At 37.7% G+C, this 18,166-nt stretch overlaps 2 protein-coding genes across 7 annotated transcripts in view; one reads left to right on the top strand and one right to left on the bottom strand.

The window, feature by feature from the left end:
- Positions 1-9,976, bottom strand: part of UBA5 (ubiquitin like modifier activating enzyme 5) — a 40,915-nt gene extending 30,939 nt beyond the window's left edge. For 2 of the 6 annotated variants that reach the window (XM_081159679.1, XM_081159678.1), the window contains exons 1-8: positions 9,351-9,713; positions 8,583-8,628; positions 8,390-8,479; positions 5,635-5,744; positions 4,750-4,836; positions 3,663-3,744; positions 2,793-2,897; positions 2,487-2,614 (exon numbers count right to left, since the gene is read on the bottom strand). In XM_081159679.1, coding sequence (XP_081015805.1) covers positions 2,487-2,614; positions 2,793-2,897; positions 3,663-3,744; positions 4,750-4,836; positions 5,635-5,744; positions 8,390-8,479; positions 8,583-8,628; positions 9,351-9,511 — 809 coding nt within the window. In that variant the 5' untranslated portion in view covers positions 9,512-9,713. Of the gene's footprint in view, positions 1-2,486; positions 2,615-2,792; positions 2,898-3,662; positions 3,745-4,749; positions 4,837-5,634; positions 5,745-8,389; positions 8,480-8,582; positions 8,629-9,350 lie in introns of those variants that run through there. The other 4 variants (XM_081159676.1, XM_081159675.1, XM_081159677.1 and 1 more) reach the window with 3 other exon arrangements.
- A 339-nt stretch (positions 9,977-10,315) lies between these two features.
- ACAD11 (acyl-CoA dehydrogenase family member 11) overlaps positions 10,316-18,166 on the top strand; it is a gene marked incomplete at its 5' end in the record, with an annotated part of 56,293 nt that continues 48,442 nt past the window's right edge. Inside the window, 2 exons of the mRNA XM_081159674.1 lie at positions 10,316-10,464; positions 16,010-16,109. Coding sequence (XP_081015800.1) covers positions 10,316-10,464; positions 16,010-16,109 — 249 coding nt within the window. The remainder of the gene's footprint in view (positions 10,465-16,009; positions 16,110-18,166) is intronic.

Raw genomic sequence — 18,166 nt, forward strand, 5'->3', positions numbered from 1 at the left:
GATCTCAGATTCTTTTAAGAGGCTTATATTTAGAGGGAAAATCATGTACATAAGATAAACAACAAAAGGAAAAATATTTGCAAGTTTATGTTGTTGTTTTTTAATTTTTAAATTTTATTTTTGTTTAAAATATTACAGATGTCCCTTTTTCTGCCCAATGACCCATTCCACCCCGTCCCATCCTCCTCCCCAGTCCCTCTCCCCACCATTGTCCGTATCCTTGGGTTGTGCATATATGCCTATAAATTCTTTGGTTACTCTCTCCCCCTCCACCCACCTGCCCTCCTCCATCCCTCTGACATTCGTCAGTCTCACCTATGCTTCTATGTCATTGGTTTTTTTAATTGATTTTAGAGAGGAAAAGAGAGAAATATCGATTTTGGTTTCATTGGTTTTTTTTAATATTTTTATTTAATGGTTGATTTTTAGAGAGGGAGAAGGAGAGGGAGAGAATCATTGATTTGTTGTTCCACTGATTTATTCATTCATTGGTTACTTCTTGTATGCGCCCTAACTGGGGATCAAACCTGCAACCCTGACATATTAGAATGTTGCTCTAACCAACTGAGCCACTCAGCCAGTTATAAATGTATATTCTTAATATATAGCAAGGAAAAACAAAAAACTGAGCAAAGAATATGAGCAAATAATTCACAGAAAACGATAAGTGCCCAAATGATCACAAAAAACAAAAGAGATACCCATTTTTCACCTATATTGACCAAGATTAAAGAGTTTTATGTTATCAAAATATATCAAAGGTGTGGGTGAACCAGGTGCTCCTACACTGTGATAGAAATGTACAATCCCTCTGAAAGAGAAATTTAGTAATATCTGTCAAAATAAATTTGCTTAAACCCAGAAATTTCACTCATAAAAATTAAAACTGTACAAAAATCTAGTAGTGCAAAGATATATGACAAGATGTTGTTTGCAGCATTATTAACAAAATGGGTAAGTAGCCTAAATATCCATCAAAAGAGGGCTTATAAATATGACACACCTGTAAGAGAATACTTTATAGCCATAATTTCCCCCCTTTTCAAATCATTCTATGAAATGTTTTGTTTAGATAGGGCCTACTCAAGTTTGTACAAGCTATCTGCCCTTATATAAAACAGCTTTAGACGGTTGCCTTAAAGAGTTCTTATGTATACTTTTTACAATATTTGCTGGTAATGGACACTTCTGATATCAGAGCACCTCCCTATAGCACGCTGCAGTTTGTTCTTATATTGGAGGTTTAGGAACCATAACTAAGTTTATTAGGGTTGTAAAGTGACAAAAAAATGACCTAAGAGGGGGACACCTAAAGGGGTTCTACTTTTAATCGTGAGTTGATTAAAAAACTCTTTGACATTCATTTTAGCTGTAAAGAAACCTTTGTCCTTTTTAGTTATAGTTTAGATCAGCGATTTTCAACCAGTGTGCCACAAGAATTTTTAAAACATGCAATACCTGACTATTTAGTCAGAGGCACTGACCTCTTTTCCCTTAGACTGTCAAACTAAAACAAAAACAGCCAACACAACAACAGCTGTATGATGTGAATGAATCAAAATTTTACCTAAGTTTTTGTCAGATCAGCAAAAATATATTTTTTGGTGTGCTGCAGAATTTCAGTAATTAGTTTATGTGTGCCATAAGATGAGAAAGGTTGAAAATTCCTGGTTTATATGGTATGGTTACTGGATATTTGTTTTTGGGTAACAAAAATATTACCCTCTTTAATGCTTAATCACATTCATATTATTTTTAGTAAGAGTTAAACAAGATAGTGGAAACAAGTGAGTTTATGCCCAAGGCTCCAACCTTTGGTCAAACTTGCAGAGACTAATATTATTTGGTTAATGAGATGTATATAAAATACACCAGTACCACTGTACCATTTAATAAGAGCTATTCCAAATGCAGAGAGTAACACAAACATGTATGTGTATTAATATATGTAATAGTAATTAATATATAGTTGGGTCTTGAACAACATGGGTTTGAACTGCACAGGGTCCACATATACATGGATTTTTTTTTTCAGTGACTATATAGTAGACCCTCTGTATCCCTGGGAATCTGCAGAAGCAGAAGGCCAACTATATATGCATTGTTCTATACCACTTTATATTTGGTATCCATGGGGGTCCTGGAACCAATCCCCAATGGTTACCAAGGGACAATTAGTTAAATTTGGGGGGAATCAAAAGTTATACATGGGTTTTTTACTTCGTGGGGGTCAGTGCCCCTAACTCCTGCATTGTTCAAGAGTCAACTGTCCATTTAAATTATGTCTGTTGAGATATATTACGTACAAATAAAAAGTATATGCATATTATATACAGTATGTAAAATAAAAAGTATATTTAAAACTAAATTTAAAAAACTAAATTTAAATACTTAGCTGGCAATTCCTATACTTAAAATACTTCATGAAATATATTTATTTTTATCAAAAGCAAATAAGACTTCAGAAAAATTAAACCTTCACTCACTTTAACACATTTTGTACCAAGATCCCAGCAACCACTCCCATAGTGGTAGGAAGACTGGCTGCACAAACACCTTCTCGTTTCAGAGTCTTTTCATCAATATTTGCAGCAACTACAAGTGGTGGGGCACACTACATGAAAAAGAATAAAAGAAAATGTATTGCCAAGAAAGGGAAGAAGTATATGTTCCAAATAGTAGTCCATCATATTCAAAGTGTGTTTTTTTCTTTGAACTGTAATACATTTTCAATGTCCCTAGGAACTCTTGTACTTAACAGTGAAAAATAACCCAAAATGAATTACGCATACCGCAAAACAAGCAGATTCTCCAGGAATTATGAGCTGTATGTGCCCCGAAACTGCATTTTCACTGACCCCAGACTCCATCCATGTTTGTCCAAGTTCATTACAAGCCTTGGTAGAATAGGTAAAAAAACAACAAAGAACGTAAAAGAGCAACAAGTAATTTACCATAACTTCTTTTCATGAAAAACTGGGGTTTAAATGTACAACCATTAATTTTTTTAAATTAATTTTCAGAATAAAAAAGGAAAGCCATAAATAATGGAATTCCTTGGCAACTGCCACTCTCTGTTTAAAATAAACTGATAGGTAAGCAGTCAATAGATGTTGAATAAACATCTATTTAATTAAACTGAAGCATAGTTTATTGGATTTCTTATTAATGTAAAACTTCATTTTTCTAAAATTATTTCAGCAAAAAAAGTCACTTGAAAAGCTGAAAACACAATAATTTAAAAAGAATTCAGTTTTATTTTTGAGAAACCACACTTAAAGGCTATTTATATATATTTATACATTTACTGAAAAGCAAAGTAACAAAAGTTAAAACCAAAGTCAACCAAGAATACAGTATTATAAGACAGTCATTTACTTTAAAAATTGTATATCACAAGTATCTGCTATTTTAGTTTCCTCTATTGGCATAAGAGAGAGCAGGATATTGAAACATATGCCATGATAGCAAGGCTAGACAGGTCCCACAGCCATTAGAAAACATTCAAAAGTAGGCTAAGGGAACATTAAAAATAAATAAAACACATTATAAAAAGGTGTAGATGTAGAGCTACTTTTAGGATGGGGAATATATACTGATAGAATATACAGGATAACAGATAAACCCATGAATATAACATTGTACCCAGTAGGAATACTCACTGTATTTATTGCCATTCGAGCTTCAAAATTGTCCACACAGCTAAGAACTAAGTCAACAGGTTTTCCTTCTAATCCACCATTACTAGGCAAAGAAAATAAATTTGAAAAAAATCAAGACACAAAATACATTCTAATTAGACTTTGTTTAGTCACTCATGTACTGTTTCAGTAAATGTTTAAGTATAATTATGATATAGTATTTAATATTAAAGATCCAGTATATACAGGGTATCCCCCAAAAAAGTATATACTCTGTAACAGCTGATAGCTCAATTTTGAAAATGAAATGTATTTTAATAAGCACTGCCTTTACAATTATTCAAAGTGTGCATATACATTTCTTTGGGATACCCTATATAGAGTACTGAGTAACTATTATGAATATAACATCAATGATACTACAGTACTTCTTTCACAAGACATACAAGGATGCAAGTAGAAAGTCTGTTTACAAAAGTTACCATTTACCTATCAGCTTTCAGACTTTTATTCAAAAATTAACTGAATATGATTCATTATTTCAGTGGTGTTATAAGAGTCTCGGCAGACAACCATTTTCAGACAGAAATGTATTCTAGAACACAGAATGAGTAATTGAAGATTCCTTGTTATACTATTATAACAATAGGGGTTTTTGATTTGTTTTTTATTTTGTTGTTAACATTGTATTTTGGACAATATATACTTTTTACTGAGCTCCCAGTATATAAAATAAATAAACTATTAACTATTACACAAAAATTAACTTTTATTTTTTTAAATATGTTTTTATTGATTTCAGAGAGAGGAAGGGAGAGGGTGAGATAGAAACATCAATGAGTCATTGATTGGCTGCCTTCTGCATGCCCCCTACTGGGGATCAAGCTCGTAACCTGGGGATGTGCCCTAACAGGTAATAGACCCAAGATCTCCTGGTTCATAGGTCGATGCTCAACCACTGACGCACGCCAGTTGGACAAAATTAACTATTTTAAAAACAAAAATATATTTCCATTCTACCAACTCACTGAATTAATCATCAGCACATTTTCTAATAATATTAGTTTGAGCTGGACATTGTGCAAAATATTCATAAATAAAATTTTACCTTATTCTACCCATGAAATGTTGAAAGTTTTCTACTGTGGTTATATTATAGTTGTGTACTTCAAAAAGAACATCAGGATTAATGTTCCTAAGAGAGAGAGAAAAAAGATTATAAAAACTACTAGTAGGAATAGTAAGAGAAAGTGGGAAAGAACTAAAGCGCATTTAACAGAGATCCGAGAAACGGAATCCAAGCTATTCAGAGGAAACCCTAAACCCTCTTCTGCCTCCTTGTCCCGCTTCAAGGACCAGGTTCATAATGTGTAGACTACCAGGTTTACGAAAATGCCCCACAGCCTGAGTGCTGGGAATGAAGCCTGCCTGCCTCTGCTGGCCACAGAGCAGCCTAGCAAAGAGCTGCTCTGCTCATGCAGTTCGGTGCAAGTTTGTCTGGGCTCACAAAGAAACTTCTCAGGTTAAGGGTTGGCCATTGTAGCCTTTAGGCCAAAACTCACCTGGCATCTTTCTGTAAGGTCTGTAAGCCAATAATGGCTTTTACATTTTTAAATGGCTGCAGGAAAAAAGTCAAAACAACATTTCATGAAATGTAAAAAATATATGCAATTTTAACTTCAGAGTCCACAAGTAAGTTTTACTGCAGCAGAGCCATGCTCATTCATTTTTATATTGCCTACAGATGCTAATACACTACATAGCTGCCCAGTTAAGCAGTTCCAACGAAGACCGTATGACCCTCCATGCCTAAAATACTTACTATCTAGCCCTATACAGGAGAAGGCTGCCAACCCAGATCCAAGAGGTAAGAGAATTCTTTATGTAAGTGACACCTCCACTTTTATAGAGAAAAATTCAGGTCCATTTATACATTAGGTTAACTCATACCAAATATACAAGATAAGATTTTACTAATTGCTATTCCACTTACCTCAAAGTATGCTCTGCTGCTTGAACTTTACTTAATCCTGCTTGATGAGGCTGGAAGAAAAGTCTATTCATATTGGCCAGTTCCACCTTGTCATAGTCAAAGAGTAGTAACTAAAAGGAGAATAGATATTCTGATGAAAAACATAAAGAATGAACAAGTGGGCTTTACATTTGATGGGTTTAACAGTTGGACAGTAATAATAAACTCGTGGCACATATTAACACATTTAATGCTCATATGAGGTAAGTATGTACTTAATATTATCCTCATTTCAGAAATGAGATAACTAGGGCACTTGCTTAAAAGCCACTCAGCTAATTTGTAGAGGAAAGGGGATTCAAATTCAGACATTCTCAATCCAGCATCTGCTCCCTAGCCATAATGCTGCACTGCCTCTCTAAATGATTTGCTAAGAAATTCATGTTCATTCCATTTCATTCCTATTTTTGCTAACAGCCAAGAACCCATTAGATAAATAAAATTTTTCAATAAGATAAAAACAAATGCCATAACTTAAAACTATAGTATAGTGTGACTCCTTTTGTGAATATGACACTACATATACAACCATACCATGGCTAAAGCATTATTCCAAACAGAATTAGAATTACTAACCAATCACTTAATTGTTTCCTGCTATATATTTAGGCATATAGTGTTTACTGCCTAAATATGCCTGACAGTGTTAGGCATGACACACACCCCCCTTTAAATTGGCCAAAAGATCCCATTTCTTATCAGTAAGAACAGGTTGGACCCAAGGATTTCCAAGGTCCCTTCCTTGATCTAAAATTCTGTAACTTTGTAATATAATTCTCAGTATCCTAAATTTAGCAATAAAAACAAAAATGAGATTTTCTTCTTCTCAATCAAAAAACTAAAAAAAAGATAACCCAGTCCATATCAACAATATGTAGGTAATCCTTAAAATCCTTCTAGAAAAGATATCACTTATGCCCCCTATGATAATTTTCTAACCCTAGAGTCTCAAAAATATTATTTATTTAAGCTCATTCCACATTATTTATTAGATCAGGCCACGCGTTATATTAGTTTTGGCCTCATAGCTGGTTTATGAGTAAGTTGCAGGAAATCCTAAATTTGGGGAAAAGAGGTATGAGTTGTAACTCTGCCACTAATTAGCTTAAATCATGGGTAAGTCACTTTCACTTTTTAAGCCTGTGTCCTCGTCTGTAAAATAAAACAGCTGATATGGATCTAGTAATCCAGGGTGTACTGAGGATTCCAGAAACTTTCAGTAATAAGACGTGGGCTCTGGGTATTCAATCCTCCACTTCCCTATTTAAACCCATGAATTAGCTTCTTGTTTACTCATTTTACACATAAGAGAAAGCATTCTGAAACTTACCTATGTAGATCCTTAGCATACAACCTTGAGTGCACACTGAAATCACTTGGAGAGTTTTTAAAAAATACAGATGTCTGGGTCCGATTTCCAGAGATTATGATTAACTTATCATGGGGTGCAGACTGGACATCAGAATTTTTTTTTAAACTTTTCAGGTAATTCTAATTATAGCAGTACTTGATAATCACCGTTCTAAATCCTTGCTACTCAAAATGTGGTCTGGACTAGCAGCATCAGCATCACCTGAGCTTGTTAGAAATACAGGAGCACTTTCCCAACTTTAATGTGCACATGAATCATCTAGTGATCTTGTTAAAATACAGATTCTGATTCAGCATGTCTGGGGCTGGGCTTAGGAGTCTTCATTTCTAAAAAGCATGCAGGTAATGCTGATGCTATTACTTCAGGGACCAGACATTGATTAGCAAGGATCCAGAGATTCTTAAAGTGCTGTTCCTGGAATAATATCAGATTCACCTGGGAAGTTGTTAAAAATTAGAATTCTTAGGTCCACCTGAAACCTACAGGATCAAAACCACTGAGGTAGGGGCTGGCAATCTGTGGTTTAATAAGTCTTCGAAGGGATTCTGATGCACACTCAAACCTGAAAATCATGGATTTCCATGATTTGTACTATCCTTGGTAGGTCAGCCAGAGGTACTTACATCAGCTATAAGCAACTGTTGGTTGGCTTTTATAAGCCTCTTCGAGGACTTTTAAATTGTTAATAAACATTTTTAGTATTTTGGTGTTGTATTTTCTACATTGATAAATAAGTGCCAACTTTGAAACTACTTTCTTTTCTTAATTTGGCACATTGAATGAAGTAACATTAAAAAATACTGAAACTTAATGGGAATATGCATGCTTTATCAAAATGACAAATTAAAGGATATATATTTGTAGAAAACTTATGTATTCAACCACTATATATCTAACATCATGGACTCAAGCTTTATAAGTCTAAGATTGGTAGACTGATACCTGGTATAAGGTTACTTCTCCTTCCTATTCACAATCTAAACCAATTTTAGAAAAAAGTAATATATATATGTGTATGTGTGTGTACATATATATGAGTTAAAAAATATATGGAGCATTCTCCAGTTCAATTTCAAACACTTAAGTCCAAATTGCTTATATATTACCACAAATAAAGAAGCTCCTGAACACAATTAGGTAGTCCTTGTTTAATTAGCAATAATATTAGCTTCTATTTCGGTGGGGTTATGTCTTAACCCTCTCAGGTAGAAAGAACAATCTGAATAACTACACTACAAATCAATAAACCATTAGTAATGAGGGGAGAAAACATTCTAATTTGTACCTGATTTACTCCAGAAGTGAGTAGTTCTCTACATAATAGGCAAAGAGAAATGTTTTTACCTTACCAATGCCACATCTTGTCAGCATTTCAGCAGTCACACTACCAACTCCACCAACACCTACTACTGCTACAGCAAAGGTACGGATTTTCTGTAAAATGCAAAATTATGTATGTCTCAGTTAAAAAGTCTCCATCAAAAATCATTTTAATTTATTGAAACCATCTTCAAAAACTTGGAAAGGTTTATCATACCTCATAATCGCTTACAATTCCCATTCGTTTCAATGCCATCAGGCGGCTTAAAACAAAGGAAAAAAAAGTTTTAAAGGTTACAATCTTAGTGACATAGGTAAACATACATCACAGAAAATAGATACCAAAAGTCAATCATTACTAATCCTTTAAAAGAGGAGAAATCTTTCAGCTGGATTTTACCAGATGAAATTAAATCACTGGGGCAGCTTTAAAACCACTAATGCCCAACTCTGGAGCCCTTACCCTTCAGCACTGCGCTACACTCGGCCTGCTGAATTTGCTGAATTAACAACCCTTCCTAGGAAACAAAGAAAGGAAAAGGGGACCGAACTGGTAAAATCCAGTGGCTTTAGAGCTAATCAAGCTCTCCCCACCCCATCCCCAATTGAAAGCCTTCATGAAACTCGAAGCTTATGTTTAGCAGGTTTTATATCTGATGTCATCTTCTGAAAGTTGTTACTATCGGTTTTATGAGGCCGACTAATAGAGTAGGGGCGGTAGGAAACCGGGTACGTGTCCTGGGCAGGCGCAGGAGCAGTCCCATATGGCTGGTTCACTTGTTTGCTTTTTGTTGTTGTTTCTTTAAGAGAAAGAACATCTTTGAACCAGTACTACAGCCCGGCTTTACCCGTTTGGGAACAGGACCCCCAGAACGAGAAAAGGAAGGTGGGGGGCCGCGTGAGCCGGACCTGGGGGAGCGCCTCACTCCTGGCCCCAGGGAACCGGGCACCTCGCCTCCCACGCCCGCCTCCGGCCCGCGGTCACCTGTAGGGGTTGGAGTCCACCACCTCCGAGCTCATCTTCTCGATGCGGGCCCGGCAGCCTCCTCCGTCGCCGCCCCCCGGGGCCCGCCGACTTCTTTCTTGGGCCAGTTCCCGCTCCAGCTCCTCCACCCGCTGCTGCAGCCGCTCCACAGACTCGGCCATGGCTGGGACTCCGGCCGCCAACGCTCCCAGCCCGGGCCGTCGCCGCCGCCGCCGCCCCACGTTGACAGGCTGCTGGGCCCGTAAGGAGTATATAAGGTGGCACCTAGCGGCCCTCCCAGCCCGGAACCCTGAGGGGGCGCTGCCGGCGCCTCACGGATGGACACGTCTCCGCCGCTCCCGCGGGCCGCCCCAGCGCTTCCGCGGTGCCGCTTCCGGTTGCGGTTACCACTCCCCCTCTCAGGAAAAAAAAAAACCACAAACCAAAACAAAACTACCCAAACCCACCCCTTCTAGCTGCCTCCTAGTCGAGTCCTGAGAGACCAGGCCGCAGCACAGCGGGGGTCCTAAGCGGGCGGTCGGCCGGCGACGTTGCCTTTTCAACCCTGCGGCTCGGAGAAACGCCAGGACCTTTTATTTCTGGGCTGGAGGTCCGGACGGGCCCTTTTCTGAAGAGGACCCGATAGATCTTCCGCCTGCGGGCGCAGCACTTTCAGACGTAGCAGAGGCCTCTGCGTTCTTATTTGCCGGGAGCAACTAAGGCGTCTTTGCCGTCTGTAAAATTGACGTCTCGAATTCCGAGGCTGGCTGCTCATTTAAAATCCTAACCCGCAAGAGGTTCTTTGAACATTTGCCTACGGGGGCCGAAATCACCAGGATTCAACTCCGCAGTGTTGCTCAGCAACGGTGCCTCCCCGTGTGGGATTGGCTGGAGCCGGGCTTCGAGCCGCCTGCGGGCCTTGCCCCCTGGCTTTAAAGGGACCAGTCCCGGCGCAGCGAGTGTCTTCGGATCCTGTCTCTGCGGTCATGACGACCCTCGCCTCGGGCGAGCCGGACGCGGCCGAAGTGCTGCCGCTGCACAAGTTTGACTGCAGGTCCCTGGAGGCCTACCTCAACCAGCACTTGCCTGGCTTTGGGGCCGAACCCGAGGCCAAGCTGACAGTTGCCCAGTACAGGTATCGACGCCAGCCTTCTCCTCCAGTGGAAGCACGTCTGTGCATGGCGCTTTTCTTCCTTTGGCCCTGGGTGGGTTCCCAATCCCCCCGCCCCAGTTTCTTTTCCTGTAATGACGCATTGTGCAAGCGGGAGCTGGCGTCACCCGCGCCTTGCCTTCCATTCGGGGTGTTTGCAGTTCGAGGGCAATAATGGAAGCGATCATAGTCATGATTCCAACGATCTGAAGGAGTTTTTGTTAAAGGATACAATTACGTATCTCGAGGATTCCCTGAGGCTTGGAAGCTCTGTGGGATATACAGAGGCCTTTTCAGCTTTTGTTTTATAACCATTAGATCTTTTTTTTTTTTTCCCCTGAGAGGCGTAATTCCTTTATAATTGGCCATATTCTCGGAGGCAGAGTTAATGGTACCAGCTGAGGGATTCGAATTCTGTCACTAGATCTTCCACTTGGCAAATCACAACAGCACTTCGGGCTTTAGTTCTTTTTGAAGTGAGGGGGTGGAACTGAAAGATGATCCTGAGAATACTGTTCCCTACCTTGAATCTGGATCCACTGTTTCATACCTTGAAATGTGTTTATAATAGAAAACACATTTTCTCTTCTCTCCCTCTCCCCCTCCCCCCTCCCCCCTCCTCTTCCCCTCCCCCCTCCCTCCCTCTCTCTCTCTCTGTCTCTCTCTGTCTCTCTCTCTCTGTCTCTCTCTCTCTCTGTCTCTCTCTCTCTCTCTCTCTCTGTCTCTCTCTCTCTCTGTCTCTCCCTCTCTCTGTCGTCTCCAGAGAGGTAGGGAAACAGCCCTGGCTTCCAGAAAATTAGATCAGCCACTTACTGACTGGGAATTTAAATGTCACATAAGCTCTCTGAGAACTAGTTTCCTAATCTGTGAAAACTGTTCTCTGAGTGATCCTGATAGTTAAATGAAGTCCTATAGGTGAAAGGCCTTAAACGTTGCAACAGAACCATATGCCAGTGGCGTTTATCACTGGCATTTATATTCCTGATTTCAGTGAAAATAAAAATTGTGACAAAGAACATGGATAGAAGAAAGTTTTGAGGTATGGAATTAAAAGGCACCTGGTCCCAATAGGCAATGGAGGTTGAAGGGGAAGGTGGAATAAAAAACAGCTGAGATTTTCAGTCTAGAAGTTTTGTGTTGTAACAAACTAAAACAGATCAAAGTTCAAATTTCAACTACTCCGTTTGCTGTGGGAACCTGGACAGTGATTTAACCCTTTTGAGCACTGAGTCCTCCTTTGGCAAAATGGAAATAGTAATATTTTTATCTCCTAGAGTTGTTGGAGCATTATCTAACTGAAAGGTACTTAATTCTGAATTAGGTTGAATGTTAAATAAACCAGGATTTTGCTTGATAAATGGAATAAATTTACGGTGTGAATAGTACAGGCATACCTCGTTTTATTGCACTTAGCTTTATTTCACTTCACAGATGTGTTTTTTACAAACTGAAGGCAAGACCTTCCAACAGCAAAAAGATTACGACTCACATTATTGCTATACTCACTTCATTGCAGTGGTCTGGAACCAAATCCACAATATCTCTGAGGTTTGCCTATGTAGTATATGGATGGAACTATCCCACAGAAAAGACACATTTCTTTCCAGGACACATGAAAAAGTTAATGAAAATTGAAGACATTTAGGCCACAAAGGAAGTTTCAAAAATTCTAAAGTGTCAATCTTAAAAAAAAATTCAAAATATAAATGCCAAAAGTTTAGAAATCAACTGAAGAAAGACAGCTATCAAATACATGTTTAGAAACTAATTAATTCATGGATTTAAAAAGCCAATAATCTACAGAAAATAAGAGAGTTTATCAAAGTTCAGTATGCAAAAACCAATTGCATTTCTGTATTTTAGCAACAGTTAATGTAATCTTCAAAAAGGCATAATTAATAAGAGCATCAAAAACATAAATTGCCTAAATATTAATCTAATAAAATATGTGTGAGACCTTTGCAGAGAAAAATCATAAAACTTTATTAGAATCTTAAAAATAGATGCCAGTTTCTGAAAAGAAAAATTCAATAGTAAATTCTCTTTTTCCCCAACTGATGTATAGATTCACTACAATGACAATAAAAAAATCTTAATTTTTTTCTGTATTTTGAGAAATTACCCCTAAATTTTATGTGCAAGAGCAAAGGGCTAACAACAGCAAAGAAATTACCCCTAAATTTTATGTGCAAGAGCAAAGGGCTAACAACAGCAAAAACACTCCAAAGGAGGAAAAGTAGGAAATTTTAATTAAGAAGCCATGATATTAACACAGAAATAGACCAATAAAATCATAAAGTCCACAAAAAAGACCCACATATTTACAAAATTTTGATATATCACAGTGTCTGGCATCAAGAATCAGTGTGTATAGGGTGGACTTCTCAATAAATTATATAGGTATAATTGTTATCTGTATGAAAACAATGAAATTAGACCCTTTCATTACCTCACAAAGCTCCAGGTGAGTTAGCATTAAAGGCAAAACTAAAACCCTTTGGAAGACATATAGGAGATTATCTTTGATAATTATCTTTGATAGAGAAGAAAATCTTTAAAAAGCACAACCATAAAGGAAATGATTGATATGTTTTCAGTGAAAGACTCCTTAAAGAATGTGAAATTTAAAAAAATGTTTGCAATGTATACATATAGTGGATAAAAGATTAATAATCAGAATGTAGGAAAAATTCCAATACCCAACAGAAAAATGGTTAAAAGACTTGAAGATACTCAAGGTCATTGCACTGTAGTAATCAGTGAAAGGCAAATTGAAACAATGAGATACTATTTCACACCTCCATATAGCCTTTTTTTAAAATATGACAATTTCAGACAAGTAGTCAGGATATGGAGCAACAGGGACTCATATCCACAGTTGGTGAAAATGTGAATTAGCATAGGAAAATAATTTGGCATGATCTTGTAAAGATGAAGATGGAAAGATAAACATGCCCCATGAAATAGCAATTCTATTCTTAGGTATATACTCTTGAGAAATTATTGTACTAGAATATCAGGAGATAATCTACAAAAATGTTCATTGCATTGTTTGTAATAGCAAAAATACAGGAAATGACACAATGTTCATCAGCAGAATGGATGAATAAATCGTAGCATATTTATATGACGGAATATCATACAGCAGTGAAAATTATTCAGCTGCAGATATATACAACAACAGAATAAAAAAAATGAACAAATAAGCAGTATATTGTTTAAGGACATAAACTTCAAGGGAAAGACAAATTTAAAAATTAGAACAGTAGGTACTCTAAGGGGAGGCGCACACAGGGCTTCAGAGGAATGGTCATTTTCTTACAGTGGGTAGTGGGAACACTGGTGTTTGCTGTGTTATCATTCTTTATGCTTTGCACATTTTGTAAGTACTCTTTTTTTTATCTATGCAAAATTTATTTTTAGAATTTTCAAAAATTAAATCACATTGGAAATAAAAATAGTTAGATGATTCTTATCATATTGATGTCATCAGTGGGTTCCAGACCATATGGAGGCCTGACACATGGAGTTGTGAAATGTAGCCAGTGATGTGTTCACAGTGTTGGTGGTGATTTTCCCAAGGTGGGCTTCTCCCCCATCTTCCTCTGTTTTGTCTTTGTTAGAACCATGGTAGATCCCTAATCAGAGGAGAAGCTTCTAATTTGATGGGTTTCAGTTGTTGTTGTTTTTTGTTTTTTTTTAAGATAAATTTTGTTACATAAAATTAAAAATTTAATTATGTAAGTGTATAATTTAGTGGCTTTTTAAAGTATATCTTCAAAGTTTTGCAACCATCACCACTCTACATATATTCCAGAGCATTTTCATCATCCCCAAAAGAAACCCTTACCTTCCAATTCCCATCCACTAGCAGCCACCAATCTACTTTCTGTCACTATGGATTTACATATTCTGGGTATTTCATAAAAATGGAATTATATAATATGTGGCCTTTTGTGAGTGGCTTTTTTTTTTCACTTAACATGTTTTCAAAGTCTGTCCATATTGTAGCATGTATCAGAACTTCATTCCCTTTATGGCTGAGTAATATTTCATTGTATGGCTATACCACATTTTGTTTGTCCATTCATTCGTTGATGGACATTTCAGTTTTTTCCATTTTTGTCTGTTGAGAATAGTGCTGCTCTGAGCATTCTTGTACAGGTTTTTATGTGAACATGTTTCAGTTCTCTTAATATACAGGGGTGGACAAATATAGGTTTACAGTTGCAAGTACATGAAATGCAGAGTTTATTCTTGTATTATTTATTCTTATATTAGATATTTTTTTATATGAACAGCTGTAAACCTACTTTTGCCCAAACTTATATACATAGGAATGGAATTACTGGGTTGTATGGTGACTTCCATGAGAAGCTTTTAATTTTCCTGTTATATTTCACCTGGGTCATTTACCATCATGAAAGGCCAGTGCTTCATAAAAGACTGCATCATCAAAAATGCATTCAGTCAGATGTTTGGCATAAAAAAATGTTTTCACAAGTTTCATTACACCTTGACTCTCTGAAGCATCATGGATAAATTGTCCCATGTCAAGATAAAAAACATAGCTTGAAGTGGTCCCATTTCCTGACCATTGGTAATGATCCCCACTTTCTTATGCTAAAAGGCACCCACACAGGATTAGATGATGCCAAGATCACTGCTCTTTGATTGTTGGGAAGGATGGTCTGGCTTGTCAGAGAAAGATGCTGCTGAGTTCAGTCTGACCTCTTGTTCTTTGTAGATGGACTCTGGAGGCCTAGGGAGAAACTTCTAAAACTATATTTTTTTCACTTTCCTCTATTACCTGTTACCTCAGGGACTGATTCTTCTATTTGTTTAGTTTAAGGCCTCTCTCTTTCATGCTGTTGTGTTCTATAAAAGTTGGGTGATTTTCAACTGCTCATATTGTAAATGAAGGTGCAGATTGGATGGTTTGGGTGTGGTACCTAGAGTGTATTTCCATAGTCTCTGTGAGAATTTCTGTTCAGCTTGTGTGGAAAGCCAGCACCCTGGTGTCTGTGAGTTACCTGAACAGTTATCCACTAGTTACTTCATTAGTCCAGTTATCCACTCTAGCACTTATCAGAATTCCCAATGTGGAGAGCTGTGCTTGGGTGCTAACCTTGGTGATGCATGTGGCGTTATCTCTCCAATGGCAGATGAAGGGACACTAACCCAGCTGTTCCAGCATCCTTTCATTTTCTGACTGATCACCTACAGCCATTCTTCTCCCGGCCTTTCTTTACTTAGATCTGGGCATTGGACACTTCTGACTCATGATTTGCCAGCCGTAAGGTCCTGTCTTCTACCTATGTGGGTCATAGACTCTCCAGCTGCCACTGTGTTGCCATCTGCTTTTTATCATCCAAAAACTCATCTTCTAAACTTCTGGTAGCACCACTCTTGGCTTTCCAACATTGAAATGGATGTATTTTCATTTTGTGTTTCTTCTGACATTTCAGCAGGAGTTGGGGATGAAGGAAAATATATCTTTGTAATTGACATTTTCTTTTCTCTTATCTAGGTCAGGACAGTCCAATCCAACCTTTTATCTCCAGAAGGGCTTTCAAAAATATGTACTCAGAAAAAAACCACCTGGTTCACTTCTCCCTAAAGCACATAAGGTATGGTATACAAATGCTATAATACATTCCCTATTGACAAATAAATGCATTTTATACACACAAAAACAATTTAAATTGCTTTTAAAAGTCATCTCATGATCATTAATAATAGAAAATGAATTTTATTTCTTAGATAAAAATTTCACTTGAATTATATTTCCTGTTTTTATTTTGAAAAAGGACTTGAAGCTGAAATTTAGTCTATCTTTAGAGTCTTAATCTTGGACAACACCCAGTCCTCTTGTGGATTTTATTCCTTCCTGTATAATTGACCAGAAATATAGTCATCTAGTGAATATTTTCAGTGCTGCTCATTTATAGATGTTTTGTACTTTGGTTGTATATTTAAATTACGTTTTTAAAAGCACATTATATCTTATAACAATATCTGTTCATAGAATTATTCTAAAATATTTTCTATAACAATCCCCTGATCTTTGATGATAAAAAGAAATATTTAAATAATCATTTTATAGTATTCTCTAAATACTAGCCTTAGTGAGAATTATAAAAGATTTTTTAAATTGAGTCTTTCTGTTTTCAGAAAACATTATCTGTGAATTTTTAGAGAAGAAAATAGCAAAAGATAGAAATCAAAGTCCTGGAGAACATTAATATTTATAATTAGACTATTATTATAATCATGTGTAACAGGTGCTTCCCAGACCCAGCTTCTTCCCAGTCCATTGAAGGGTGGGCTTAGTATCACAGTAATGGAAAATGCTGATTTTTTACTTCCTTGAGCCCATATCAGATTCCCAGAAACATGAAGTAACTTGAATGCTTAAGATTAAAAAAAAATTGGATAACTTTTTTTTAATCCTTACCCAAGGATATGTTTATACTGATTTTTAGAGAGAGAGGAAGAGAGAGAGAGAGAGAAACACCAGTGTGAGAGAGAAACATCTGTCGGTTGCCTCCCACATGCCCCCGGTCTGGGATCAAACCCACAACCTTTTGGTGTATGAGCCGCCCGGCCAGGGCAAGTTAGGTAACTTTTATTTAGCCTTAACATGGCATGGCTGAAGGAGAATCCCTACCTCTCCTGAGATTTATGCCCCAATAAACAGCTCTACTTGACTTTCTTTTTGGTAGCATCCTACCAGAAGACATTAGAACATAACATAATGCTCTCAGCCCAAGGATCTAGAGTACTTTGTTTCAAGTCCCTTTATTTTTCTCAAGTCTGCATTGAAAAAAAGCAGTGCTCCCACACTGTCGTCCACTTTGTGACTCCCTAACGCTTTTGTCCCCTCCCCTATCCCAACCACTCCCATTTTCCAGCTGCAGGATGGTTATAAACACTTCTTTCTATAGCCATTGGCACCACTGGCTTCTCTCACCTCGGTCCTGGGTGCAGTCACTTCCCTGCTCTAGTTATTGCAACGGCAGCTGCTTTATCCCTGCTGTCAAAGTGAGCTGCATGGTTTCTTCTCAGGAGGAGTCAGTCATCACTTCCTGAGTCTGGAACAAGGAGACTTTGCATGCAGACGAGTCAGTATCACAGTTTTATAAGCTATGTCCTCAGGTCCTGAGTGATAGGCCCATTCTTCTCACTATTTTATTTGAGTTCCTGCTTCAGTACCAGCTTGCCTCTCATTGCCTCATTTCCCAATAGTTATCTTGAGCTTTACAGCAGCCTCAGTTACCAGGAAGGATCCTCGTAACCCTACCTTGGAAAGAAGTACCTCCATTGATGTCCAGAAGGAGCCATTGCTTTTTCCTTCTGCCAATACCCACTGGCCTCCCTCAGCATCCTGTAGCTGACTGTGCCCAAAGCATTAAAATAAAGACTTGCCCGAGCCCCCTTGGGAGACATGAGAGAGACAGAGTGAGCCAGTGATCAGGGAACTGCTGAGAACAAAGAGATGTTTATGATAATATCTGTGAAATATTGTGGTCAGGATCTGTTGCCTTCATATTGCCAGAGCCAGGATGAAGTCCCATGAATATGCCTATCCTATTTAGTCTAATAAAATTATCATGTTTCATTGCTGGCCTAATTTATGATGATAATAATTGAACTAAGACTACATTTAAGGAAAGTAATAAGGAAA

This window comes from Miniopterus schreibersii, assembly GCF_964146895.1.
Source record: "Miniopterus schreibersii genome assembly, chromosome: 15".
NCBI lineage: Eukaryota > Metazoa > Chordata > Mammalia > Chiroptera > Miniopteridae > Miniopterus > Miniopterus schreibersii.